This window comes from Carassius gibelio, chromosome A10 (assembly GCF_023724105.1).
Source record: "Carassius gibelio isolate Cgi1373 ecotype wild population from Czech Republic chromosome A10, carGib1.2-hapl.c, whole genome shotgun sequence".
Taxonomy (NCBI): domain Eukaryota; kingdom Metazoa; phylum Chordata; class Actinopteri; order Cypriniformes; family Cyprinidae; genus Carassius; species Carassius gibelio.
Window position 1 is genome coordinate 20,723,614 of NC_068380.1, and position 27,624 is coordinate 20,751,237.

Here is a 27,624-nt window from a genome sequence, read left to right on the forward strand (position 1 = left end):
GTTAGAGATGCACTGATATGGTTGAAAGGATGTCAGTAGATGGTTGGTATTTCATGTCAAAAGTTTTTCTATGATAACCTAAAATCATAAGTGAGATTACTTTGAAACATCACAACACACTTTTGTCCAGAAAACCACATGGCATGTGGTGTCCCTCAGGGCTCACTCATTGGACCTCTGCTATTTAATCTGTATATGCCCAAACGAGGCTAAATAATTCAGCCTGACAGAAGAGTGTACCATGGGTAGGCAACCAGATCTACCGAGTACTGTGTTGTTGCTAGTTTATTCTTGGTGGTTGCTGGCTAATTGTTTATTAGTTCAAGTAAAAATGTTTCTTTTGATAGGCTAAAATCATAAGGGAGCTTGCTTTAAACATCACAGCACTCCTCTCTCCACAAAACCACATCATGTGACCCAGGGCGCTATCTTTGCACCTTTGCTGTTTAACCTGTATATGCTGGCTTATAGCTTACCAGTTTGAGTCAAAAAGTTTCTATGACAGGCTAAAATTATGATGAAACATCACAATAGAACTCTCCCCAGAAAAGCACATGATTTAAGGTATCAAATATGTCCATAGCACAAGCAGGATGAGTTATGTGTTGAAATGTAATAAATGGGGTAGAGGTTTGTTAGAAATATGAGCAGTAGTAAAAGTGATGCTTTCCTTAGCAAACACTGCTGAAAAAAAATGATCAAGGGATGAGGTGAATTGGTGAAAGGTGGAAGGTTGATGGGAAAGGAGACCGTGGGAATAGAGAGCCCTGCAAGAGAGGACAGGCAGAAAGATGTAGTTAGAGATAACAGAGGAAAACAAAGGGAGAGACAGACTAGGGTGTGAGACAAAAGGAGAGATGGAGGCAGATATGTGCTTGACTCATTCCTGCTATAATACCTGATCTCCATTAGAGCTGCACCTTCAGCTCCATTGAAGGTCTACAGTTGTTTATTACCTGTGATTTTAGGATTCAAGCACATTTAGTGGCACAGAAAAACGTGTAAACATTACCAGTAAGATTTTTTTAATGTCTTTGAAAGAAGTCTTTTATGCTTCGTTTATTGATCAAGATATGAAATTTGAAAACAGTTTAAAAATTTTTTTTTTTTCGTATCTGAATATATTTTGAAAATTTTATTTCTTTCCGTAATGGTAAAGCTGAATTTTCAGTCAGTTTTCAGTGTCACCAATATAACTATATGCATGGTTGTTTATAAATATTTTATGTTTTTGCAAACCAGTTACCGGATCGTCTGTGCCGTCTATTCATGGTTATTTAAGGGTTAATTTACACAGGAATTTACTAATGTCAAACGTTGCCCTGATATCATTACAAACACGTGACTTCCTTTGTTCCATGAAACACAAAAGGAGATGTTTAGTGTTATGTTCACACTGCTCTTTTCCATGTGGATTACGGTTCCATAAATACATAAATAAATAAAAATAGGTTATATGACTTGTGTGGTACAGTTAGTGTCTTCTGAAGCCATACAGTAGCTCTGTGTGAGGAACCGACCAAAGTTTAAGCAATTCACAAAGAATATTGCCTTTTCGCCCAAAGCTCTTAAATTTTATATGCATTTGCATATTCAAACGTGGAAAATCTAAACTCAGGAGGTGATTCGGCAAATTTGAATATGTAAATGGAAATTGCATGGAACTGAATGGGAGTTGAGAGCTTTTTTCGATGAATGATGACCTAGATTTTGGTCTGATCCTAATGTAGACTTACAGTTTTAAAAGACAGAATTTAGCGCACAAGTCAAATGTTATGGTAATTTTATGGTGCTATTTTTTCATTTTTGGAGCTTGACATCATTTATCCCCATGCACTTCAATGTAAAGAAAAGATCAGCATGGGGAAATAGTCATATGGGTTTGGAACAACGTGAGAGTGAGTAAATAATGACCGAATTTAAATTCTCTATGAACTATACCTTTACTAATTCTTGACACGGCCTATTATTGTTTATGTCATAACCATTAAGCTGTTGATGCGACATCCTAAAAACTCTGTTACTGCGCAATTCTGCATGTATCATATGCCACACACCTCATAACAGTCAAAACAGTTTCTACCACACCAAGTTCACACCTATAGCCAGCGATGACAGGAGAGCAGCGATCTAGTCCAGATGTGGGTGGTCTAAGCTCTACATGGGTGGGGTTTTCCCCAAATTTGTAAATAAAGTTAGAATTCTTCCATTGTGTGTTGCGCTCTTTCCCTATTTACATTATTATTATTAATTTTTTGTTGTTGTTACCCTAAATGTGTGTCAGTTTTGTGGCCACCTACCTTTTTGGAGCAGGTGGCCGGTGGCTCCCATCCTGATCTGTCACATTCCACCATCTGTTGCCCGAGGTTTCATCCACCTCCACGTGTTTGCTGAACAAAATGTACCAACAAAATGTGAAAACGATTGAGAGTGATGGCATTTCTAAGGTCTGAATGGGATGCAAACATTGGAGTTTAATGGCGAGATTGAAATAAAGACAGTATGAGCGCAGGAAAAGTGGAAGGGGGTTTTGGAGGTGCACCTCGGGACTGGTATGTGGAAGCCCACCCATGCTAAGTTAACCCTTTTGTTATCTGATTGTAAAGTCCTTTGATTAACAGTGACTTGCCTCCGCAGCTCTGTGAGAGACATTCCTAGAGCCCCCTGTGTGGCCACATGATACTCATTGACAATCATTAACCTCTCCTCTGCCTGTCCCGCCATAATTCTCTTTTTCTCTGTTTCTCAGTCTATCTCTCTCTCTCTTTATTTCTTTCTCTCTCACTGTTTTATCAATGCCTCTTCCTGTGAATTCCTCTTTGTCCACACCAGGTTTAAGTCAGGATCAGGGCTAAGCTGAGTTCAAATGTGTGTCACCACAATATAACTAGAGCACTAAATGGATTAGAGATCGGATTGGATCTGGTAGCATGTTTCTTGTCAGTAACATGTTCATTAAAATGACTGTTAACACATTTAATACAGACATATAGTACCAGTCATAGGTTTGGACACACCTGCTTATTCTCTAGTCTTTATTATGACTATTTTCTACATTTTAGAATCAAACCAAAAGAAAAATGATTGTCATTTCTATAGGAATTTTGTAGTGACCAAAAAAAAAAAAAACATGTTAAATTATTCGAATGTATTGTCATTTCTACATTGTTGCCACTTTTTGTCTGTATTTCAGCTGACAAATACTTTTAAGAAATTACATTAATATATGAAATATTAATTAAAATGTCAAGATAAGAATGGAAGCCCTCTACAATTAATTAAAAAACAACAACAATGTACAACATTTCTCGTGCAACTTTATATATTGGCATATAATATCCACAAAAGTTTTCTGCAGAAAAACTGTTTTCAGTATATTAGAATGATTTCTGAAGATCAGGTGACACTGAAGACTGGAATAAAGATTTTCCTTGAAATACAGCTTTGATTACAGGAAGAAATGACATTTTAAACGATATTAAAAGCTTAGAAAGTAGTTATTTTAAATTGTAATAATAATATTTCACAATATTACAATTTTTACTGTAATTTTGATCAAATAAATGCAGCTTTAGCAAGCATTCGACAGAAATGTAAAAAAAAAAACCAATATGACCCCAATCTTTTGATCGGTAGTGTATATAATTTTTGGAGGAGGAGAACAAACATATATTCTGTCCATAGATCTAACCCTTACCAAGAGAGAACAGTTGTGTACTCGAGGAAAGCCACCAGAGACTTTTTTAGGGTATTCTGGGTAACTGCATACTGATGTAAGCCCAACTCCCAAGTCTTTATGATATTCTGGTTGCCCAATATAGTTAGAATTTTTTCCTCACTTAAATTATGAGCAATAACATTGATGCTTGCTTCAGCAAGAACTGCTAATTATTTTGGTCACATGGTTAAGATTCCTTGAAATTACCACCGCACTCTTCATATCTCAAACACTCCTCTGTCTGGTATCCTGGTTCCTCACACATTACCGTGTTACTGGTATCATTACCTCTCATACCAAACCATTGGATACTTGAGCACTGCCATTTCTCTGGGAAACTCTCCGCGAGCGGGTCTCCTCCGATGTGGGATCCCAAACCACGGAGACAGATTTTCTAGGTTTACTCGATGAGCTGCATACAGCAGCGTCAGATGACTACTGACCCTTATTTTAGACATGAGACATGAGACTAGCAGGTTCTTGGTATCGCAGATGCTGTTGTGGCACTAGCGCAGTGTTCCCACGATGTGGTGGAGGGGAGGTTTTGGGGGGTGAACAGGAACCGAAACGACGTGAGAAGATATGAGGAGAGAGAGGAAGAGAAAGAGCGAGAGGATGTTTGAAAGAAGGATTTCTGTCTCTTTGATCTGCAGAAGGGTGAGAAAAAGGGAAGAAAATGACAAGACAGGACAACTTTTAGGTTCTTCTGCAGCAGGGCAAGTGCTCAAAACACTCTTAGCTGATTGATCATATTTCCGTTCCTCTTTTTTCTTGGCACGTCCAGTTGTTTTATTTGCGGTCTAAACCATATGAGGCACTTGATTTAAAGTCACATGAAATCAAAATGTTTTAATCTCTTATAGGGATAGTTCACACAAAAATCACTATTCTGTCGCCATGTGTGTCGTTCCAGTCCTGTATGACTTGCCTGTCTTCTGTGGAACACAAAACAAGATATTTCGAAGAATGTTCAAGCTGCTCTTTTCCATGCAATGAAAGTAAATGGTGACTGCAGATGTTGTGCTAGATTTTGAGTTGAATTTTGAATGACTCGTTTTATAATTTAGCTATCGTTTCAGAAGAAAGAAGTCTTAAGTATTATAATTGTTTTAATGTGCACTTTTTGTCCTTTTTGGAGCTTGACAGTCCCTGGTTTTTAGGTAAATAAAATGCAATTGAGTTTACTTGCCAAAAACTATTTTTACATTTACATTTATGCATTTGGCAGATATTTTATCCAAAATGACTTAAATTGCATTAATGGTACAGTACATGTTTTATCACAGTATTCTGAAGTAATAGGTTTGTCTTCGTTTTTAGAAGTTTGTAATCTTTCATAAAAAACTTACTCCACATCTGAAACAACTTTCCATTTTAGATGAGATCACTAGGCACTTGTTTATTTCAATCCGTCTCTTCCTTTCGACTATCATATAGAGACACTTTGCACCATCCAGTACTATAAATCAAACCCTACTTTTTTTCTTATGGAATAATTTAACTTGGAAATATTGCACATTACAGAAGTGAATTGGGTTGTTGACGGTTTCATTTTCATGAACTCAAAAAAAAAAAAAAAAAATAACGGTCTGGGCCAAAGAGTTAAAAAGAGGCATTTTGTCTTGGTTATCGTTTTCCCACTTTACTCCGACCCCTGCCTGTAGGGCAAGAAGGAAAGGGAAAAGGAGGGACAGAGAGGAGACGGGAGCAGGGAGACATTCCACAGACATGCCAAGACATTCCGAGGAAAACCATCCCAAATATTTCCCACTGCGATTCACACTCTGTGTGAGTGTGTGTGTGTGTGTATGACTCCTGTTTCTGGGGCCAATCTGACATGCTGACTGACAAGCTGTCTGCACCGGAGCAGAGCCTGAAGCACACAGATGTGTGTGTGTGTGGGAAAGTGCGAGTTAGAAAGTCAGTGTGAGAATAATTGAATCTGTGCTCGTTGGAGAGACTGAAAAACAAGGAGGGAGGAGGAGTGGGGAGTCACCTAAAGCACAGCTTTTGAAAGGCCTAGAAATCATTTTCAAATATCCAGGCCGCTCTTATGTAGCTGCAGTTTAGTGTGGTACAGAAAATTGCATAAATGAAGCATTTATTGAACAAAACAAGCTTATGATTTAAATAAAATATTTATATGAAGAGTTTAAAAAATATAGTTTTGTATCTGGTCGGTATTGAAAAGTAAAATGAGTTAAGACATGTTTTCACCCTTTTTTCCAAACCGTGACAAACGGCAGTCTACCTTTTTTGCAGAATGCGATATATCTGCTCAACCAAAGCGCATCATTCCATGCACTGTAAAGAATAACAACTCTCTAGACAGTAATGGTGGCGCTTTGAATACACCCGGCATCCTAGTTTTCCTCGTCTACTTTGTACATTGTGATCAACAAACAAGGGCTGCACAATAAATCACAATTGCATGTCAAGCACATCTCATCAGTAAAGAGAGTTCTATGATTAATAGTACCTGTGAATCTCCATCATGTGATTTCAGATAGAAATTATTTAGATTAATTTAATACACAGAGCCATAGATCACTAAAAAGCCACGCTATATCGCGTTCATTAGAAAAATCGCACTCGATTATGAACGCAATATTGCGTAGCTTGTCAGTGTTAGTGTTTTTATTAATGCCATTTATATTTTTGTTAATACAGCCCATAGCACTAGTCTAAATGAATGAATATAACAGTCAATCATAAAGATTAATGCACTTTTAGAAGATGATTGTAAGGGAAATGTCATTTTGGAATTTCTGAGGTCTAATGTGGTGATGTTCATGTTCTTGGTCATAATGAAATATTATTTTATTGCTTGTAATTAATTTCTAGCATTGACAAGATGACCTGCCGAATTCATTTTGGAAGCGATGACTGACTGATGAATGTATTTTAGTCCAGTGCCTGTATATAAGATTAGTATTTACCAAGTTCAGATGCTGAACTTGTAGCTAACTCCCTCCTCTTTCAGTCTATGCTCCCTGCTCTGGCTCCATTCGTTCTTTTTCCTTGTGTTTTCTGATGGACGCTATTCGTTTCCATGTTTCTTCGCGCTGGTTTCACTGCAAACTGCGTGCATCCAATGAGCATATGAAACGTCATCATGTAGCATTACAGCACAGTGTTCATGGGAAATGTAGGAAGTGCTGCCAGGGGGATAAATGACCGAGAACAGAGCCTCATGTCATGCATCACCAGCCGAACTGGCTAGTAAGTTTTAATTAACACCCGCCAAAATGAATTTTAACCCGCATTTGGCGGGTTGGCGGGTGTTAATTTAGAACCCTGGTAATAATACATGGCTCAAAAAGTTAAGCACCTTCTCAAAACTATTCTGAAGCATGCTTAGTTTTTGTTTATGTTTGTTGACAGAAACTGCTGTATGTCAATTGCCCATAATATCTGCTCATATCCACTCATATTACACAGCCTGCTGCTCATAAGAGCTTAAGAGTTTTAATTCTATTATGATAATGTGTGATACTTATGATAAGCATCATAATTTAGCTGCTGGGCTCGTTACCAGGTTTTGGTCAACAGTCCAAAATAAGTCCTTGTACACATGGCTTTGTTTCCAGACAGACTTCTTTACCAATATAACTCCTGGAAGCTGCATAAAGCCAGTGTATTTCGGCAAACTCTTGCCAGTTTAATGTGATCTGAAGGCGTTCCTTCAGTGGAAATCTAAGATCAGTGTTGCATCTCAAGATTATCTTACACCTTTTCCCCCAGTAAACCGTTGCAGAACATTGTGGTTTGGCTAACCTCCTCCAGCTTTCACACCCCGGATGTGTCATATTTTGGCGGAAAGAGTTGCAGACTTGCACTTCGGTCTTTGTGTCTGGTGCAAAAGGTCAGTCTGTGAGGACAAAGGGTCAGGGTGTGTGACTTCGGTGCTCTGTGTGTGTGTGTGTGCGCATGTATTCGAGATGTATAATAGGAGCGTGTTTCCTGTTGGCACCCCTGGTTGCTCTCGCTCTCTGGGTCTGTGATTAGCTGCGGTGAGGAATCTGTAGCACCCAGCAGCTGGAATGTCCTGTTTGCCTAGATCTGTTTGTGCTTTCTGCGCTCTGTGTTTTGATTGGCCTGGCTGGCACTGGTGTGTATGTGTGTGTCGGTAACTGAACGCAGAGCCTTGCTGTTTGATGTGAGCCATTGTGTTAGTTCGAGCCAAGCTGCTTCCTGCTACTGCTAAGAGAAAGACAGCGAGGGACCCTTACTTGGACCTTTCCTAAATATACTTTTAACTGGTGCGTAATTTCCGTATTTCACAGCGATCTCACGGTGCACACACACAGCTGCCTCTGTCCGTGTCGCAGGGTATTAAAACAATCTTTACTGTTCTATTAAAGAAAGAAAGTGACCTAACTCTTGGCCTGAGTTGAGTAAATGAACAGTAGATTTTTATTTTCATCACGGGAAATCCAAAAGTTCATTCACCTGAGAAAGTAGTCTCAATTGAAAATAATGATTGACAGCTTCAAACTCAACTCAAAAATCACACGTTTCCACTAAAGAGTACAAGAAGCAAGTGTTTAAAGATACTAGCTTAACATTTCATATATTTTGAACCTCTGGTTTGGTTGTGTTCCTGTCGCTCAACTGGTAGAGCGTTGCGTATCAAGCGCAAGTTTGGGGATTCGATTTCCCCGGGAACACATGCTAGGTAAAAATTGATAGCCTGAATGCACTGTAAGTCACTTTGGATAAAAGCGTCTGCTAAATGCATAAATTGAATTTAATTTTTAATTTTAAACTTCCAGCTGTAAAAAAAAATTCCATTCACAAAGTCAAACTGAGGGACGAGTCAAAATTGTCTGCATGCCATAGACGCTGTCTGAAGACCTAACACTGAAAATATCCCAGAAGTTTCCTTCTAGCGCACCAGTTAAAAACTCACAGTTGGCCGGGAAATGAACTCTACTTTCAGTTGCACAAAGTGTCCCCTCTGCACCCAGAAAGCTTGTTTTTATGATCCAACATGTGAAAAGTCGTAAGTCATCCTTGGCTTGGCCAAAGAAACCGCTCCAAAAAAACGGTCTGATCGATTAGAAAACAAGCCGCTTAACTTGAGGTATCATTCATGTCTGACGAGTTGTGCAACAAAGTATAAGTCATTCGGGATTAAGGTTTTGTTGAAATCAGTAGTTCGTAAGAGCAATAATAAAGTGATGCTTGCTTTAGCAATGTGGGAGCTGATGAATGTCTGTGAGAGAAAAAAAAAACACGTAAAGGAACAAAATACAGTGAACATAAGACACGCACACAAAGAAAGGAGGGCAAATTCTTCCCAAGTAAGGGAAAGGGAGTGTAAATGATTGACGGATCTTTTCATAAAGAGATAGGAATGGAATGAGAAGAGAGGAAGAGAAAGCGAGAGATGAAATGAGTTCTTCCTCTCGCTGCTTTCTGCTTGAGAGCATTCCTGTGCAGCGATGATGTCATGAGAACTGGCCCCGGGCAGACAGGGCTGCTTATGTTGTTCAGAGAGGAGGGGCCGCACTCTTTCACCTCACGGAAAGACCGAGCCATATATCACTTCCAAGCAGCACGCAAACATGTGTGTAGGAAAAGAAGCTCAGACACCAACACAACTCGCTGTGTGTCAGATTTTGTGGATGTACCTTAAGGAATTCTCTAAATTGTCTGAAATTGGTGCCACCTTGTCATGTTTCAGTATTAGCCTTCTGTCATTTGATGCGCTAAACATCTGGCACTGGGTTTTCCAAATATGGAAGCTCAACATTCTATAAACAAGGAACAGCATGTTTTAAATATACTAGGCCATATCATTCAACAACTGTATTAAAGTGTTGTATATTGTAGTAGAAAGCACAAAATAATACAGACCTCTAATTTACTGGCCGAAAAAATTAACAAATACCTGACCGTAAACTGATGCTTTGTTCTATTGATTATGTATTGACACAAGTAGAAAGGTTTGCAATGGTCGCTTTGTCGTGTCCAATATGGACACAGTATTAGCTTAATTTTTGGAATAATTTATTTTTTCTTTTTCCTGTCTCTAACCCCCCCCAGCTCCACCCTGTCCCTTATTAATAGTTGCATGTGTGAAAGTGTGCCTTGATGGCCGTTTTTATGAGCTGTACTTAGGGAGGGTTGCTCAGTGTGGTCATTATTATGAATGAGTGTGTGTGTGCGTGCGTGTAGGAGGAAGGCATCATGTGTGTCCATGATTTACTGTGAAAGAGACACTGACTGTGTCACCATGTGTGTATATCTGTCAGCTTTTCCATCCCCAGAATTTATCTGCAAATGTCCATGTTTTTGCAGACTGTAGAGAGTTATGTTTTTCTACAAGCTATCATTTAAGCCCTTTTTTATCTCCAGTCTTTCATGAACTTACACAGCATTCCTTTAAAGTGCAGGCTTCCCTGTAGCTCTGCAGAATGGACTGCCATTGCTAATGTTAATGCTACCCTACATTGCTAGCTAAATGGGGCTTAGTTGCTCATCTAGATAAGGCTTTATCTCACTGGTTCTCTTACATTGAACAAATAGTGATTTTACCTTTGCAACAAAATAATTTAATGGGAGTCAGGGATTTGGGGTTTGTCCCATAGCTATTTTACACAGTGATTGCAAAATTTGTCTATGAAGGTATTTATTTAATGAAAAATAACCTTTTCCTTCTGGGGCCTGAAATGGAGGTATTTGACTTTGTGCTGGCACCTGGCATGTTTAGGGCAGTCATGGATAAATAAAGATGACACTAAAACTGCCCGTAGATGGCAGCAAATCCCTGTTTTAATAAATGGTTTATTGAATCATTCAAACGATTTGCTCAAAACGGCTGATTCAATTAAAAACAAAATGGACCATTGAATCATGGGCACACATGATTCTTTCAAAAAACGGTCGGTGACAGCTCTCCTATCATCCCTCATTCCCTCACAGTCACACATACAGCACAATGACATTGTCAGATGAATGTCTTTTAAAAATAATCAAGGAAAAATTAAACCTTCTGTTGTCGTCTTTTTTTAAAGAACTTCAAAAAGTTTTTTAGTTGGCAAACATTTTATGTGTGAACTTGGAGAACTGACTTCATACATCCACCAAAATCACCTTGAGCAATTTGGCCAAGGTCACTCACCCCATTGCATTTGTCATTTGTCTTAAGAACAATAAGTTACTTAATGTGGGAGGTATAACGCCCTGTTTTAAGTCCCACATGCATTATTTGAAACCAGATTTTGATGGATGTGCTTCTAACTAGCGCCCACAGAGCTTAGAACAGGTTCTAAGGTTAATAGGGTTGTTATATATGCTGTAGCTAATAGTGGTATGCCTAGCGTCCATGGGAATGTTGTTGGACTTGACGGGTTCTTTTTGCATGGCTGGTCTGTGCATTTTCAAAGTGTAAATGCCTCGCTTAAATGAGACCCCAGTGAAGCCTGTCAAGCTATAACAGCCCTGGAACCCCGCTGTAACAGATAGTTTGTTTTTCTGTGTGTTAATGAGGGGAAGACTGGTGTATAGTGTACCTGTGTGGTGAGAGAAAGTACTAAAATAGTGCTAAACATAAGAAGTTTATTTCTTTTTTCTTAATTTTTTTTCATCAGCATTCAGGAACACTGCTCTTGTTTCTTGAATCTGGCTTGGGAATGGGGGTCAACAGAGGCTGGCAGTACTTCCTCTGTGTCTGATCCGGCTGATGTTATCGAGGGTTGGAAGTCTGTTTGCTTTGGGAGTACTGGGCAGTTAGGGGTGGGAAGGGTCGAAGAGCAGCCCCCTGTGGGACTGTCGAGGTATACTGACACTGGGGTCAGCCTCTCTGGCTTGGGAAAGTGCTGGGAGAGCCCGGTATACTGAATGACATCGAATAAAATTGGAATGGAAAAATGGCCAAATTCAGACAAGAAAAGATGCGCACTCTCCCCTTTTCTCTTTTCCTTCCTGTCCTCCAGTAACCAAATAAAGTTGGTTTTCTCACAGGAACTGCACTAGTCCATCCGAGATGCTTGTGCTTGAGAAAAAGACGGAGGTGCTGAGCTAAACCTTATCCGCTTAACCTTTTACCTGTTAAAAATGATTCCCCAGTTCATTGGCAAACCAAAGCATTACCTTACTGGGCTCTTATCAGACTTGCTTCTCAGCCTGCAACGTTTGATCTCTAGAATTCTGCTCTCATTTGAGTCTCTTTTGAAAATCTCCATTACAATGAGATGGGACACTGACGGCCTCAAAGCCACAGTGTAAAAGCAGTGGCCCGAAGAGCTTGAAATCAAAGTAACAAACTCAGCCGCAGTACTTTCCCGCACCGTCTCCTTATCTTTCCCTGCCAGATCCTGATTGGTCAGGTTGTCTACCTGTCTCTGTCTGTCTGTTTAAACCCTCCCTCTGGGAGGTATTTCTAGTTTTCTTTCTCACCATTTTTTTTTTCTCATTCTTTGCCATCTATTTTGGTGAGCCGGGTTGGTCCAGCCGGTTCCCACAGAGCGGTTCCCATGGTTATCGGAGAGGAGATAGCGTCAGGGACGGAGGACGATTGGGATTGGGGGGGGGGGGGGTGTTTGACAGAGACCGGGAAAGACAGCTCTGTACTGGCAGATAGCAGCTCTTTTACAGGGAGGGGGGAGTAGGGGAGTAGCCAGGCTGGGGAAGCTACTGGGGTTTCTGGGGCCTGACTCTCAGAGATTTCAGGGGACAAGCAGAGCTGGAGTCGGTGGGGGGTGATGGTGGACTGAGGTGGGGCGGAGCAACAGGCTTGCGGGGCCACAGTGAAAGGGACAGATTCAGTTCCCACACTCATAATGACTGTGTCACAGGAGACCGAAAAGGGACAGCCTCTGGCCCTGGGGAATTTAGCAGGACCGACCAGAACGCGAGGGAAGGAGGGGCGGTGAGGGCTGCCAATGGGGTTCGTGACACAGGAACTCTCTCAGGCCTTCTTAGGCTTCACCTCATCGCTTTCACACCCGAAGTGAACCCCAAACCCAACCCCCAGTCCTCATCTACCTCAGCATTTCCACTTTGTCTCCCCCTTCCCCTTGGTGTGTCCCCCCCCCCCCCCCCAAGCTTTTGTTCGCCATCTTGTCCCATTTCCTGTCTACACCCTTGTTCTTGTTTCTCTCTCACACTTCTTTTTGTCGACCCCTGCTGCCATCTCAAAGACCTTCTTATTCGTCCTTTCTTGTGGACACTAACATTTGGAGAAGAGGTGCTTTGAAGTCACCATTCTCCTCTGAGGCTCTCATGTCTTATCCAGCATCATTAGCACTTGACCTCTCTCCCCTAACGCCCTTTCATTTCACTTGATCTCCCACATGCTGTGTGTGTGCGTGCACGGTTATGTTTGTGAGAAAATCAAGCTCATTGGTCCTCATCTGCACTCTTATTTCACAGCACAATGAGTCATTCATGTTTGCTAAATTGTTTGATACTGTCGGTACCTTTGTGTTGCTTTGACAGAGCTACCTGATATCCATGTTACGGGATTAATTCAGACCTTTCTTGCACATGGCCTTTCTTTTGTTAATCTGTGCTAGATTAACAAAAGAAAGTAAGGGCTGAACTTTCGACCACCCTGTGGTCTGGAAAGTCGTTTTGTCGGCATGCTGGGTCTGAAATCTGTGGTGCCCATTGGAGTGGGCTGGGCACCAGTCATCCCACAGCTTTCTCAGGCTCGTCCCCCCCCTTAAGGGCTGACATAGTCAATGTTTACAGTTGGGGATGAATCATGAAGACTTCACAATAGCATTCCGAACATGCTTAAGTGTGTCGGTTAAAGAGAGCAAGCAAGTGAAGAAAGAGAGGTGTGAAACCCAGCTCAAGGCTTGCGCAACAAAGTGTGGTGGCGCTCCCATGACAAGACACCGGGAGACAGGACGGGACAAATACCGCAGCGAGTTACTTTGGGTGTGGTGGGAAGACAAGACAACCTTGCCCACAGTTTCTCTCTCACTTTCTTCTTTCATTCTCTCCCTGTATATCGAGAGAGCTTTCTGAACATCTGTTAGAACAACTGTTATTAGATAAAGAGAAAACGGTTTAATACACGCACATACCATTCGAAGGTTTGGGATCAGTAGAATTTTTTAATATTTTTAAAAGAAGTCTGTTATGTTTATAAAGACTACATTTATTTAATCAAAAAACAGTGAAGATACTGTATTGTGAAATATTATTACGAGTCAAAATAAAGGTTTCCTTTTTTTAAATATACTTAAAAATATTATTTATACCTGTGATTGCAAAGCTGAATTTTCATCAGCCATTGCTACTGTCTTCGGTGTCACATTCATTCTGAAATCATTCTAATATGTTGATTTATTATCAATGTTGGTATCAGTTGTGCTGCTGCTTAATATTTTTTTGGAAGCGATGTTATGTTTTTCAGGATGATTTGATTCATAACAAGTTAAAAAGACCAGCATTTGTTCAAAATAGAAATAATTTCTGTTACACTACTGAAATCCAAAATGTTATATATGTTTTTCATACTTAGTATGAAATAATAGAATAATAAATGTGATGCCTAAATTCACTTTGATGCAACAATTCATACACTAATACTAGTTTTTAATGGTATGTTTTTCATTTATTTTGGCAAAATAGTGTAGAATTTTAGTATTGGCCATAATATGAAACTTTTGATTGGCTTATCTGTGTTGGCCAGAATTTTAATATTGGTGCATCCCTAATTTTGAAGCATGAAAAATGCTCTTCCCGTAAAAAAATAACACTTCCAATATTTCTGAAATTATGACCCATGGAGTGGTCACAGATGTGCTTTTTATGAAACTTTTATGAAACTCAATATTTACATAAATCAGTCAACCCTAGTTCCAAATCTCATTTATTTACATCTAGTTGTGGACAACCTCTCTCACCCCCCCCCCCCCCTCCAAATTCCCCAGTGACATCCTTAAGGGTATTTACTGCTGGAAGTACGTAAGAGTCATTGATCTGACCGCCTGAGACGAAAGAATGAGAAGAGAGAAAAAGAAAGTGCTATGAACCATTCTTGGTTTCAGGGCTCGTAGTGGGGCTATTATCCCCCTATTTGGGCAGTGCTAAAGAGCTCAGCTCTTAGAGAGGGGCAAGTATCAATAGGGTGGGTGGAAAGGCTAGCTACACTGAGGCCAAGCTAGCACACAAAACCCCCAGTGCCCCCCCGAGCCCTGCAGCTAAAGCCCACACAAAGAGTCTCCTCACTGGCCATTATTCCCCGACTCCCGTGGTTCTCTGCAGAGCACCAGTCCCAATGCAACCCCCCTCGTCCAGAGCTGCCAACGATCTTTTCTGGATTGTTCCAAGACCAACAGAGGAGAGTTTTCTGAACACATGTATGTTGTTAGAAAGAGAGAGAAATGTCGGAACGGTTCGCTTGTCGACTGCATCCTGTCCAACTGTCCGGTCAGGTTCAGCTCTCTGGGCAGTGAACGGACCATTAGCACTGACAGCAACACTAATCTAAAACACCTCCAGGCAGGGTCACGAGAGAAAGAGGGGTCAGCCCTGATGAGCTTTCTGCTAATGCCTCAAGTAAACGAGCAGTCTCGTGCTTTATTACCTCTCAGAGAACTGAAGTGTTGTTGTTCTTCTGCATTTCTTTTTGAATTCCAGTGTATCATATATACCAGTGTGAAGGAAGCTGCTTTCCAAGCGACGAGACACTTACAGTATTAAGTTACAGTCAGTCAAGTTACCATTTTGATAATGAAATTAAGTTGGTAACAAAAAATTCAATTAAGGCTATTTAATTATGACTGTGAGTTAATGTGTTTGCGTTTTGCTGTTGAATGCTTGTATTCCTCTTTTGGCTTTTCATGTTAATTTTGAATTCGGTCTAAAAATATGCAATGAATAGAGAGTGGAAATAGACCTGAATGCAATGTCATTATATAGATATGAATATGTTCCACATAAATTGCAGAGCCCATTAACAAATTTCTTTCCTAAAAAGGATTTGAATGTGTTGTTGCACACATTGATATTAAATATATGGTTAAATATTTAAATCAACAGACAGACCTAAACAGTAATTTGTGTGTTTTTGCAACAATTTCAACAAAATTTGATTTATAAAAAAATGACAATTCTTGTAGATAAATTTAAATTCTATAATATAATAATTATTTAATAATTATATAATAGAATATGATATTGATTATTATAATAACACTTTGCATTAACTCTATTTAATGCATATTAAATACAGCTGTATTATACTGTATTATATTAGCTATAATAAATACAACTGTTCATTGTAAGTCCATGTTAGCTCATGTCCAGTAACATAAATAGATATAACTTTTTATTTTAATAATGTATTAGGGAGTGTTGGAATCAACATTATCTGAGATTTAAAAATGTTTTGTTTTTTTCATAGTGTGTTAAATAATGTAGTTAACTAATGTTAACAAATGGAAACTTTTATATATAATAATGTTCTTCTTTTCTATATGTGTCAGTTATTAGCAATGTTTTGCTGTTGTTTTACTTTGCTTTTTCTGTTTTGGTAGTGTTAAATATTTTTGTGTGGCTTTGAATCTGACTTTCTTTCTTTTTTTCCATTGATACATTTAACTTTAAAAATTTAATACATGTAAAAAATGTAAGCAGTATTAATATTGGTTCTGAAGTGATAAAGAAAAAGCTAACACTTTACAATAAAGTTCCACTAGTTTACATTGGTTAATGCATTAACTAACATTAACTAACAATGAGCAACACATTTGTCACAGTATGTAATGATAATAACACTTTATTTTAAGGTGTCCTTGTTACAGTGTAATTATGCATATAAGTACTGAGTAATATTTATTAACTCCATGTACTTACTGTATGGTTAGGGTTAGGATTTGGTTTGGCTTAGGGTTACTTGCATGTAATTATGCATAATTAATTGTTATTATAATATTAAGTACATGTAACATGTAATGTGTTACTGATTTATTTTTATTTTGTATAATCTAACTGTTCGTTGCTAGATTATGTCAGCTCAAATCATATTACATAATAAATAACTAAATAATATTAACAGATACAGCATTTTAGAAATTAGTAGTAAATAAGACAAATAAACGATATAGAAATATTTTTAATCGTTAATTAAAGTAATATGTAGTTAAAAATAACTAGTTCTTGTAGCTAACTAATGTTAACAAATGGAACCCTATTGTTGCCAAAATGTTGCCAACAAATCTCTGTTAGAAACAAATTGGCTAATGCCAACCCCCATTTGTTTTCCCACAAAATGCTATCTAGATTTCTCAAGACGGTAGCGATCTTGTTATTGGCCGCCCATGCTTGCAAGAAATGTGTCAAACGTCAAAGTCTGCAGTGCCGGCAGGTCAGGAATCTGTTCCCACGCTTACCTGCCTCTGCTTCTGTTTGAATCATAGCAGCCTCCTCTCATTGGTCAGACACGCGGTCATGTGACCCAGCCACAGCACAAGCCTGCTGCCTGAATGCAGTCCAGGATTTTCCCATGGGAGCGGCAGTGAAGGGGGGGTGGGGGGTGTCTGTGCGAGTCAAAATGAATATTTCACTCCCCTCCCCCAGCTCTCGTCTATAGGAGCTCTCTATCTCTCCTTCTGGCTTTTCTCGAGCACGTCTCTCTAATGGGAAATGTTTCGCTCGTCTGGAACACATACTCAACACTGTGCTTTACCTACAGTCATCTGTCAACTCTTGCACGGTCTTTAACTGAGGCACAAACCAGTTAGTAGTCATACACTACATTCGCTGAAGAAATGATGAAGGCAAGCTCCAAAACTCCAAGACAAATGTGCTTGGATGTGATTTAGTTTCCAGGATTTGCTGTGCTGTTGCTGTTCTTGGCATCTTGCTCAGTGCTTGCTGGTGTGTGTTCAGGGTGTTTTTTAGGTTACTTACTGCTCCAGATCAAAAGAGCCCATCCACAAGTGTTTGTATTTTGGTCCCTAAATATGACTCTGGTCCCTTCTAAAATGTAGTTTTATAGGATATTGTACCACGTTTAAACACTGACCAGAGAAAATCAGAGCTTGAACTGAAAAAGCTCCAGGCTTGTGTTTGTAGAGCTGCACAATATTGCACCAAAAAAATTAGGGTTATAAAAAATATCTGTGTAATTTATATGTTGTGACTATAGTAATAATAGTAATTATTATTAGTACTAATTATAAATATTAAGTAAAATGTTAAATACCAGTTATATATTTTTATTATTATTATTGCAATATTGCACAATAAGAGAAATGTAAAATTACAATACTAATATTTATTTAATGGCCTTCAAAGATTAAGCTGTTGAGCATTTTGATTACAATTATTTATTGTGATTCATATCAGTATGAATATAATAATAGTAATTATAATGAAATATGAAATTCATTTATGAAACAAAATAATTATTATTGTAATATTTCACTCGTTTTTTTTACAGTACAACTGACAAATTACAATATTAATATTTATGACTGTTGTAGTTTCTTTAAACTTGCATTTAAACCATTGTGCTTTTTGATTATGAAAAATATATTTGTGATTTTATAGATCAGTCGAAAATAATGTATATATAATAATATACTAAATGTTGTTACTATTGCTGGATATTATGAAATCAATTTATGAAACGAAAATATATTGCTCTTGTAATATTTCACTGTAAAATAAACACATTTTGCAGTAAAACTGTAAAATTAAAATACTAATATTCAGAGATGTATAAAGTACTAGAGAACCATACTTGAGTAAAAGTACAAGTGCTCTATCAAAAAAGTGACTTGAGTAGAAGTAGAAGTGCTCTTTAAGCACCACACTTAAGTAAAAGTACTAAAGTATTCAACATTTTTTGTACTTAAGTATTGCAAGTAGTCTATTTTAAAATTTACTACTCAAGTACTGAAAGTAAAAGTAGAAGTATCGTGTTATGTAGCTATTAAAGAAAGTAGTCAAAAGTTTGAACATATTGTTTTTACTATTTCAAATGATTAACCTAAAGGACAATCACAATTCCTTTGACTGTAACTTCTTGTAAACAAAAAAAGGGTTACTAGGGTTAGTTAGCCCAATTTGCAAAATGATGTCATTAATAACTCACCCTCATTTCAAACCCGTAAGACATCAGAGGGTCATTTAGAATTTTTTGAAGCATGGAAAATACATTTTGGTCCAAAAATAGCAAAAACTACGACTTTATTCAGCATTGTCTTCTCTTCAGTGTCTGTTGTAAGACAGTTAAAAACAAAGCAGTTTGTGATATCTGGTTCGCGAACGAATCATTCGATTTAACCGGATCTTTTTGAAACAGTCCACCAAATCGAACTGAATCGTTTTAAACGGTTCGCGTCTCCAATACGCATTAATCCACAGATGAATTAAGCTGCAAACTTGTTTAAAATGTCTGACACTCCCTCTGAGTTAAAACAAACCAATACCCCGGAGTAATTCATTGACTCAAACAGTACACTGAACTGATGTGAAGAGAGAACTGAAGATGAACACCGAGCCGAGCCAGATAATGACTCGTTCACGAGTCAAGAACCGTTTCTGTCAGACGCGTCCGATTCGTGAACCGAGGAGCTGATGATACTGCGCATGTGTGATTTAGCGTGAAGCAAACCGACAAACAGAGCGTCTGGAACCGAACTGATTCTTTTGGTGATTGATTCTGAACTGATTCTAATGTTATGAGCCCATGTGCAGTCAACGCCAATGACGCCATTGCATCGAGCGCAAAAGAATCGGTGAACTGTTTTCTTCAACTGGTTTATTGAATCGAACTGTCAGAAAGAACTAACGTTACTGGTCATCCGAAAACCGATGCAACCGGTTCTTGACTCGTGAACGAGTCATTATCTGGCTCGGCTCGGTGTTCATTTCTCTCTTCACAGCAGTTCAGTCAGCACACGCAGTCTTCTTAATCGCTTGTTTCGCTCAATGATGTGCCAGCTTCATCAAACCTGCCATCTACAGTTCAGGCAGTGGTTTGTAATGGAATGATTCGTAACATTATTATAATTGTAACGAGTAACGATGCAGCACATAAAAAAATATCGGAGTAAAAGTATTAAACTCAGCGAAAATATGTACCGAAGTAAAAGTGGAAGTAGGAGAAAAAAATAATACTCTAGTAAAGTACAGATACCGCCTTTTAGTACTTAAGTACAGTAGTGAAGTAGTTCTACTTCGTTACTATACATCTCTGCTAATATTTTTGTCGATCTTAATTTATTAGTTTGAATAAGTTCAATTTTATTACATGTTACAATTTTGGTTGATGGATGGTGCATGTTGCATTCCCAAGTGCACCTTATGTTGTTGTATTCATTAAGTCATATTGCGATTTTAGTTCGTTGCAAGTATTCATTTCATCTTTCAGAGCACATTCATTAATTTCCATACTACAAACGGAGCAGGACGAGCTAGGCCGTTAAATACTCCACAGTTCCCAAAGCGTGTCCTAACCAGGTGCGATACAATCTATCTCTTCATCAGTTGTTTTCCGAATGGGGGCAAACGACGAGTGGGGGACGTTTGTCACTGGCTTGCCCACAGTAAGATCTGACTGGTGCAACATCTGCATCATTTCTACAGTGATGCTTAGCTTTACAATTACAGTATGAGGAGGAAATGATCCGAAATGTCTAAACTGATGTGTGATTGTGAGCTGGAGAACACAAGTGGCTGACGATCATGGATAAAGATCTTGGGACCTGCAGCAGCACCTGGCTCCTACATACGACATATTTGCCATAGGGTTTGGTCTGGTCACGCCTCGCCTGTTTATGTATGAGGCAGAACTCGCATATGTGGTTTTGGAGGCAAACACAGATGGAGAAAAAGAGCGCGACGGCGTGAATATGAAGAGTTGGCGGAGCAAGTTTTGACTTGCTTTTGCCTGGGAAACTCAGGAGTTGGGTAAATAGTTGCCGGTGTGTTTTGCGCCGCTCTGCCAGCGCAGTGTGTGGGAAGAGATCACTCAAGGTGGTTTGGAGAGAGCGTGAGAGTGAGCAGACGGGGTTGCAAAGGGCACCTGAGCCTGTCCCTCACACACACACACAACATGCCTTTTCACAGCACCTTCTGTGTGTGTGTGTGTGTGTGTGTGTGTGTGTGTGTGTGTGTATGTGCGTGCAAAATCATATATACTTTAAACTGAATTCTGAATGGATTCGTTATTAAAACGTAATGTTTTCACACTGACTTTATGAATAGAAATCATCTACACTACTGGTCAAAAGTGTGTTATTATTAGGATTTTGTAATGTTTCTGAAAGAAGTCTGTTATGTTCACCAAGGCTTCATTCATTTGATCCAAAATAACTGCAAAAACAGTAATATTGTGAAATATTCTCACACTTTAAAATGGCTGTTTTCTATGTGAATTTATTTTAAAATCGAATTAATTCCTGTGCTGCATCTTCAGCATCATTCCTCCAGTCTTCAGTGTCACACCATCCTACAGAAATCTATCTAATATGATGATGTTAATATAAGTAATTATTGGTGGTCAATTATTATTAATTATTCTTATTGTAGAATATTTTTGCTGCTTAATATTTTTGCAGAAACTGTGGTGCTTTTTTTCAGGATTTTTTGATGCACAACGTTCAAAAGAACAGCATTTATTTGAAATAGAAATCTTTGATAATATTATAAATGTATCATCTCTTTTGACCGATTTAATTTGTCCTTGCTGAATAAAAGTATTAATCTTTTGGGTTTCCTGAGCAGTAAATCATCATATAAGACTGATTTCTGAAGATCATGTGACACTGAAGACTGGAGGAATGATGCTGAAAATACAGCTTTGATCACATTTTAAATAATTCACAAAGAAAACTTATTTGAAATTGTGGGATTATTTCAGGAATACAGCATGTGAGTCATTGGTTGTTCTTGGAACTCCACAGCCATATACTGTTGTGTTAAAGTCCTTCTAAATATCACCTTTTGAGTGAGTAAATGTGTCAAATATTGTGAGAATCTTTCAATTTCAGTTTCAGTTTGTGTGAAAGTCCTTCCAGTCTCGAGTCTAATGAGCCGATGACTGAACTGTCACTGTCCTGGTGAGGTGTGGCGTTCAGCTCGAGTCAGTCTGGGTGGAGATGACAAGTTCAGCGGCGAGGCTTTTAGCGCCTGTGTGTTGTTTGAAAGGGTGGGAATGGGTTCCTTGCTGAGGATGAGACAGAAGCCACAGTGAGGTGTGAAATCAAGAGAGGCGACGCAAACTTCTAACCTCGCACCTCGCCTGTGTGTGTGTGTGTGTGTGTGAGAGAGAGAGTTTAACATGGGACTTACCAGACCGTTTGAAATGTATATCAGTCAAGTTCTCAACTTACCATTACTGAGATATATATATATATATACACAGCACAGTTCAAAAGTTTGGGGTCTGTAGGATTTGTTTTAAATTAAGATTTTTATTCTTGCAAGGACAAATTCAATTGTTAAAAAAAGACTACATTTATAAAGTTACAAGATTTCTATTTAAAATAAATGGCAAATTAGTAAACATGTAAATTGGCTGCATGTACATTTTATGCAAAGCTGAAATTTGATTGAATTCTGTTATTTTTATTTATTTTTAATTGATACGTTAGATCATAATGTCGAGGAAAAACAAGTGTGTGGCATAGATGTAAACTTATTAAATATTAGAATATTTATCATACATTTACCATTAATGACTAAATTACATTTCCTACTTTTGATGACATCTCTGTAATACTTAAATGTGGACAATAATGAAATAATTATATATAAAAAAAAAAGAATAATAAATTATAAAACAGTATTAAAGTTATTTAGAATGTGTATATACTGCCTGTATTATACAACGATGCATACTTCGAGATTTTATTATCTATCACTTCATTTAACATTTGGCTGATGAATTGATTTACTTGGTGTCATAACATATTATTACATCTTAATGCGTTTCTTCTGTCACCTTTTCCAGGCTTGCAATTGTAATGAGTACTTGAAGCTGTCCAGAGAGGATATGACCCGCATGATCACAGACCGAGGTTGACACTTCTTTTCCATTTGTCAATACAACACATATTTGAATGTGTATATACAGAGTTAATACAGATTTTTCACCAATAATTTAATTAAGGATTCATTTTAAACAAGCATTTAGTTTTAACAGTATTTTGCCTAAGCCCTTGGTTGTTGTCAGCAGCATCATTTAACCTAAGAAGCGAAAAGTTGCATAAAGATGCCTTCTTCCTTGCTTCTAATCACTTTTTCTTTCTCTCAAAGGTCTCCCTCAAGACATCGCATCCAAGCGGGATGACTGCGAGCCACAGGATGAAACACGAGCAGAAAACAATAGCTGGAGGTCCCCAGAGGGCCCCAAGTTCAACCCTAACTGCCGCTGGGCCCCACGTACCGCCCTGGACCCCCAGACCTTCAGATTCCCCAGCGGGGCTGAAGTTCAGCTGGAGACGGTGCCTCCAGACCTCGTACACCGGATTCCAGAGTTCTTCATCTGCACCCGCTGTGGAAAGGTGTTCTGGGAGGGGACCCACTATGACCGGGTCCTGTCACAGTTCCAAGAGGTCCTGCACGTCAGTGAAGACGCAGCGACACACGCATGAGATCCAACAAACTCCAGGTGTAATGAGCTCTGGCATTAGTTTCATGCATCTGATTTTTTTATGAATCTGAAGTTATTTTTATGGAGGTATTTTTATTTGCTACACTGTGTCATAGTAGCTGTGCGAAAACCTTTTGGAAGCATTAATTGTGTTTTGCACTGCAAAGAAAATTAACTATCAAATGATCCCGTGTACATTAGTTTTACACGATAGAATAATAGACTTGATGGCATACAATTTTTACAAACCTCCTGAAATTGTTCATAATGTTTTTAATAACACTTTATGAAAAGATTAGTCACACGTTGTTATTAAAAACAGGATTTATATTGGATCAACCCTACAAAATGGCACAATACTTTAATTTTCATTTTTGCACAATAATTCAATGTTCATAAATCATAGGTGTTTACTGTTTTAACAACACTTTATGAGAAGATTAGTCACAAATTTTGATTTACAAACTTTCATTTTATTTCACATTTTTTACTGTTTTTAATTTAAGATCTAAATTTGTTTTACACAATATAATATACTTTTTGCCATAAAATGTTTACATTAACCCCCTCAAAATGACGAGATATTCATGTCATTTTTGCACAAAATCTTTCATAATTTTTTACTATATATTTTTACTATAAAAAAAAAAAATGAAGATCTACATTTGTTTAACACGTTATAATGATATATTTAATGCCATAAATTGTTTAAAAAGCTGTGGGGTGTTTTAAAGAACACTTTATGAATAGATTCACTACTCATTTAAAACAGGATATCGTTTCTTTGCGCAACATCTTTTGCCATTTTGTACTCTCTTTGTTTTTCTAAAAGATCTATCATGATAATATGCACGTTATCTCTCTTACACTTATCTTTACAAGCCAAAAAAAAAAGTTTGATTTTCTTGACTTCCTTTTTTCAGTTCGAGCGTTGTTTATGTTTAGTCTTTAAGTCATATCTCCATTTGTTAATCTGTCAAAACTACAAAAAAAACATGCTTGGGTTCCCCAAAGACAGTGCTGCTGAATTCACGCCAGACACTGTTCTCGTTCCAAGTTTTTGAGGACGGTTTGCAAGTTCATAACAGGATGGGCTGCATACAGTCAGTCCTCAGTGCTGCCCTTCCGAGTTCAATAAAGCAACTCTCAAACAGAGCCGTGTCCTGTTTTAAATGTGTGCTCCCTGAATATAAGCATCAAAGTGTTGACTGTAACCGTAGCTCTGCGTGTTTGCATTTGCTGGAGATAATCTTGTCTGCTTGCAGAAGGAGCTCTACCTAGCCCTGTCCAGGCCTCCACGGCTCTTCTGCACTTCTGTTATTCGATACTGGCTCTTTCTTTGCTGGGAAGAAAAGCTCGCCTCTTTCCCACGCTCCTTGAACACGTGGTATTGGGGCTGAATTGGACTCTGAAGGCCCTCCCTCTATTGAGACGTCATGTTAGTCCCGCAGAATCCCCGGCCAGTGACTCAGGGGCCTCTGCCTGCTCTCTTCCCCCCACCTCTCCACTGTCTGGCTCAGGCGCCAAAAACCTTGCGCGGGGCAGGCTGGCTGATCTCTGAAGAGCTCCCCCTTCGTGCCCTTATTTCAGGTGAAATGCCTCCGCAGGGCTACGAAACGCCAAATAATGTTTGGTGGAGTTCATCTGAAAGCATTCGGAGATTTAGATGCCACTGAGATCGACCTTCCAGCGTTTATGACACGTATTAATCTTGAATAACACACGTGTGTTGATGTTGGGAGGAGTTTTTAGCTCGCTCGCTGGCTCGCTCTCACTGGCTTGGGTTTCTGATGAATGTGACCCGGGCCCAGGTGGAATATGGGACACTTCCTGTACTCCTGAAATGGCTCATGGGATATTCTCAGTGTTGGGTTGATTAGCACCACCCTGGCGTCTCAGTCTAGCCGGTTGCTTTAAAGTCAACTGATACTTAAAATTACCATTCAGGTTTGGTTGGTGTTTGATGTGTGTTGGGTATGTATTTTAAAAAAAGATAAAGGGAAAAAAAAGTTTTGACACAACCGCTTCGGTTCCCTTTGACTTCTGTTTAAATTTTGTCCATGCAGTGGAAGTCGATGGGAACCAAAACTAACATTGTTAAAAAAAAAAATGTGTTCAGCAAAAGAAAAAAAAAGCCATAGAAGTTTGGAAAGACATAAGGGTAAATAATGAAAGAAATGTCATTTTTGGGTGAACCGTCCCTTTAAGTGAAAACTTTGTGGGGCCACTGAAGGCAAATCGAAGTACATAGAAATTGTGCAAATTCCCGGCTCCAGTGATAACCAGTCACTGGGAGAGGCCCTCCGTTTTCTTAACAAATATTTTCCAAAACGCCAGCGCACGGACACATCTTTCTGATTAGCCAACAGATGTGCTGAGATGTTTTAGCCCTACCCCTGGCAGGTCTTAAAGAACACTTCTGTTTCACACATGGTCAATTACCGCAAGTGTCAAATACCTCGCTTCATTCTTTCATACGATGGGAACGGTATTCACACATGCCCCGCTGGAGATATTAAAGAAGGATATTGGTTAGAGGAGAAATGACATGTTAGGATAAGGAACTACAAATAATTAATATTGTGCACAAGTTATTACTTCCACATGTTAAGCCAGTGTTTATATGTGCGAAGTCTGGTTCCATATGGTTTATTATTGAGCTTTGGGTTTCATGTACAAAAAGAATGTTAACATGAGAACTTGACAGCTGACACATAACCAAGGATTAGTGAACTACTCAAAAGTGGAGGTGAAACTTTACCCTCAGTTTTCAATATTTAGACAAAACTGGGAGTTTTGTCGGAAAAACACTAAAGAATATCCATAAACCAAGCCGAGATATTTATGACATACTGTGTAAAACTGAGTGCTGCATTTAAGGCCAGAACATGCATATTCAAAATTGATCTGTTTACATACATTGTGATGCATACATTGCACATTTTTATTTTGCTTTCTTTCTTTTTCTTTTTTTTTTTTAATTTGGAAGGGTAAATGAAACATTTAGGTGCACTTCAGCTTTGGTTGAAGTTAACTTATTTTTGAATGATGCAACTTTACATTTACAGTTCTTGCAGACCCTTGGGCTATATATACTGACTAAATTTTATGTATTGCATTTCATAGTGATTATCTGAAGTGGCAATAAAGTAATTCTGAGCACTTTTGCCAGAGGTTAACCAAACCAGTTAGGCAGAGATGTTTTATTTTATGCGTGTCTTTTATATGCAGTCAGTTGAGGATGTGTAAGTTCACTCTTAAAACTACAGTAATTATAAAACGTGGAAATGAAATGATGACAATAATATAACAAACGAAAACTTGATTGCTGTTGTTGAATGCTAAATAAATGTCTCGAGTCTTTGTCGATTCTAAATTAGATTTAAATGAGATTTTAGATAGCTTATTCTGATTCCACAATGATATGAAAACGCGTTTTAAATGCGTCTCCAAACGCCCGAGCCACATGCAAAGTCACTTTACTGGCCCAAAACGTAGCCTACGTGCAGTTTATAACGCACGAAGCGGTTACAGAGTGAAACAGAACAGTTTGGTAGATCAAATATTTGAAGCGTCTGTAAAAAACGGAGCAAACGGCTGCACAGTATACAGTGCGTGTGTGGCTTTCCACGCCAAACTGCGGCGTGTGAGGAAAGGCGAGTGCGCTGCGCAGAAACTGAAGTCGTCCGGTTCCCACGGTACAGCTGCTGTGCGTGTCTCTCAGGTTCCGTCCTCGCGCATGCGCAGAGCGGCCTGGAGCTTCAGGTCTGACTTCAGAGCGCATGTTTGACGCCCTGATTGTTGCGCACCTCTTGTTGACGCGCACAGGAAGCCGCACAGGCTTGGCTATTGACTTAAAACAGCTGGAATGGCTGCTTCACAAGTCCTAAAGTCTAATGGGTCAGAGAAAGGTGTTTCGAGTTCCTTTTAAGCAACACTAATAGAGAAGAGGTAATTGGTGTAGACAGGTACAGTCATTAGAAAATCTAGATTTAAATGAACGAGTGAAGGAATTAAATTAAAGGTGTCTCCTTTTTTTTTTAAAAAAACGGGTGAATATTTTCTTCTATAGCGGGAATTGAATTTAATACTAGAGATAATCCCAAACTGCCTGCTGATTGCGTTTATGATGGCCAAATAGCAAGTTTATCTACTAAATAAACACCCAACCCAAGCCTTTCTATTATCTTATGTCCATCTTTTAAGCGTTTGTTTATACATTTTGTTCCTCGGATCTGCACCATTTGTTTCGCCGAGCATTATTTTAACACATACATAGCCTAATAACGCAGTGCATTTATGACTGTGGGATGTTTGGGCGCTGCGCCACGCC

The 27,624-nt window shown here is 38.8% G+C and overlaps 1 protein-coding gene across 1 annotated transcript in view; it reads left to right on the plus strand.

Annotated features, from left to right (window-relative positions):
• Window positions 1-24,446, plus strand: part of exd3 (exonuclease 3'-5' domain containing 3) — a 37,054-nt gene extending 12,608 nt beyond the window's left edge. Inside the window, exons 19-20 of the mRNA XM_052608812.1 lie at window positions 22,650-22,716; window positions 22,955-24,446. Of these exons, the coding sequence (XP_052464772.1) occupies window positions 22,650-22,716; window positions 22,955-23,292 (405 nt within the window). The 3' untranslated portion in view covers window positions 23,293-24,446. The remainder of the gene's footprint in view (window positions 1-22,649; window positions 22,717-22,954) is intronic.
• Window positions 24,447-27,624: the final 3,178 nt, after the last annotated feature.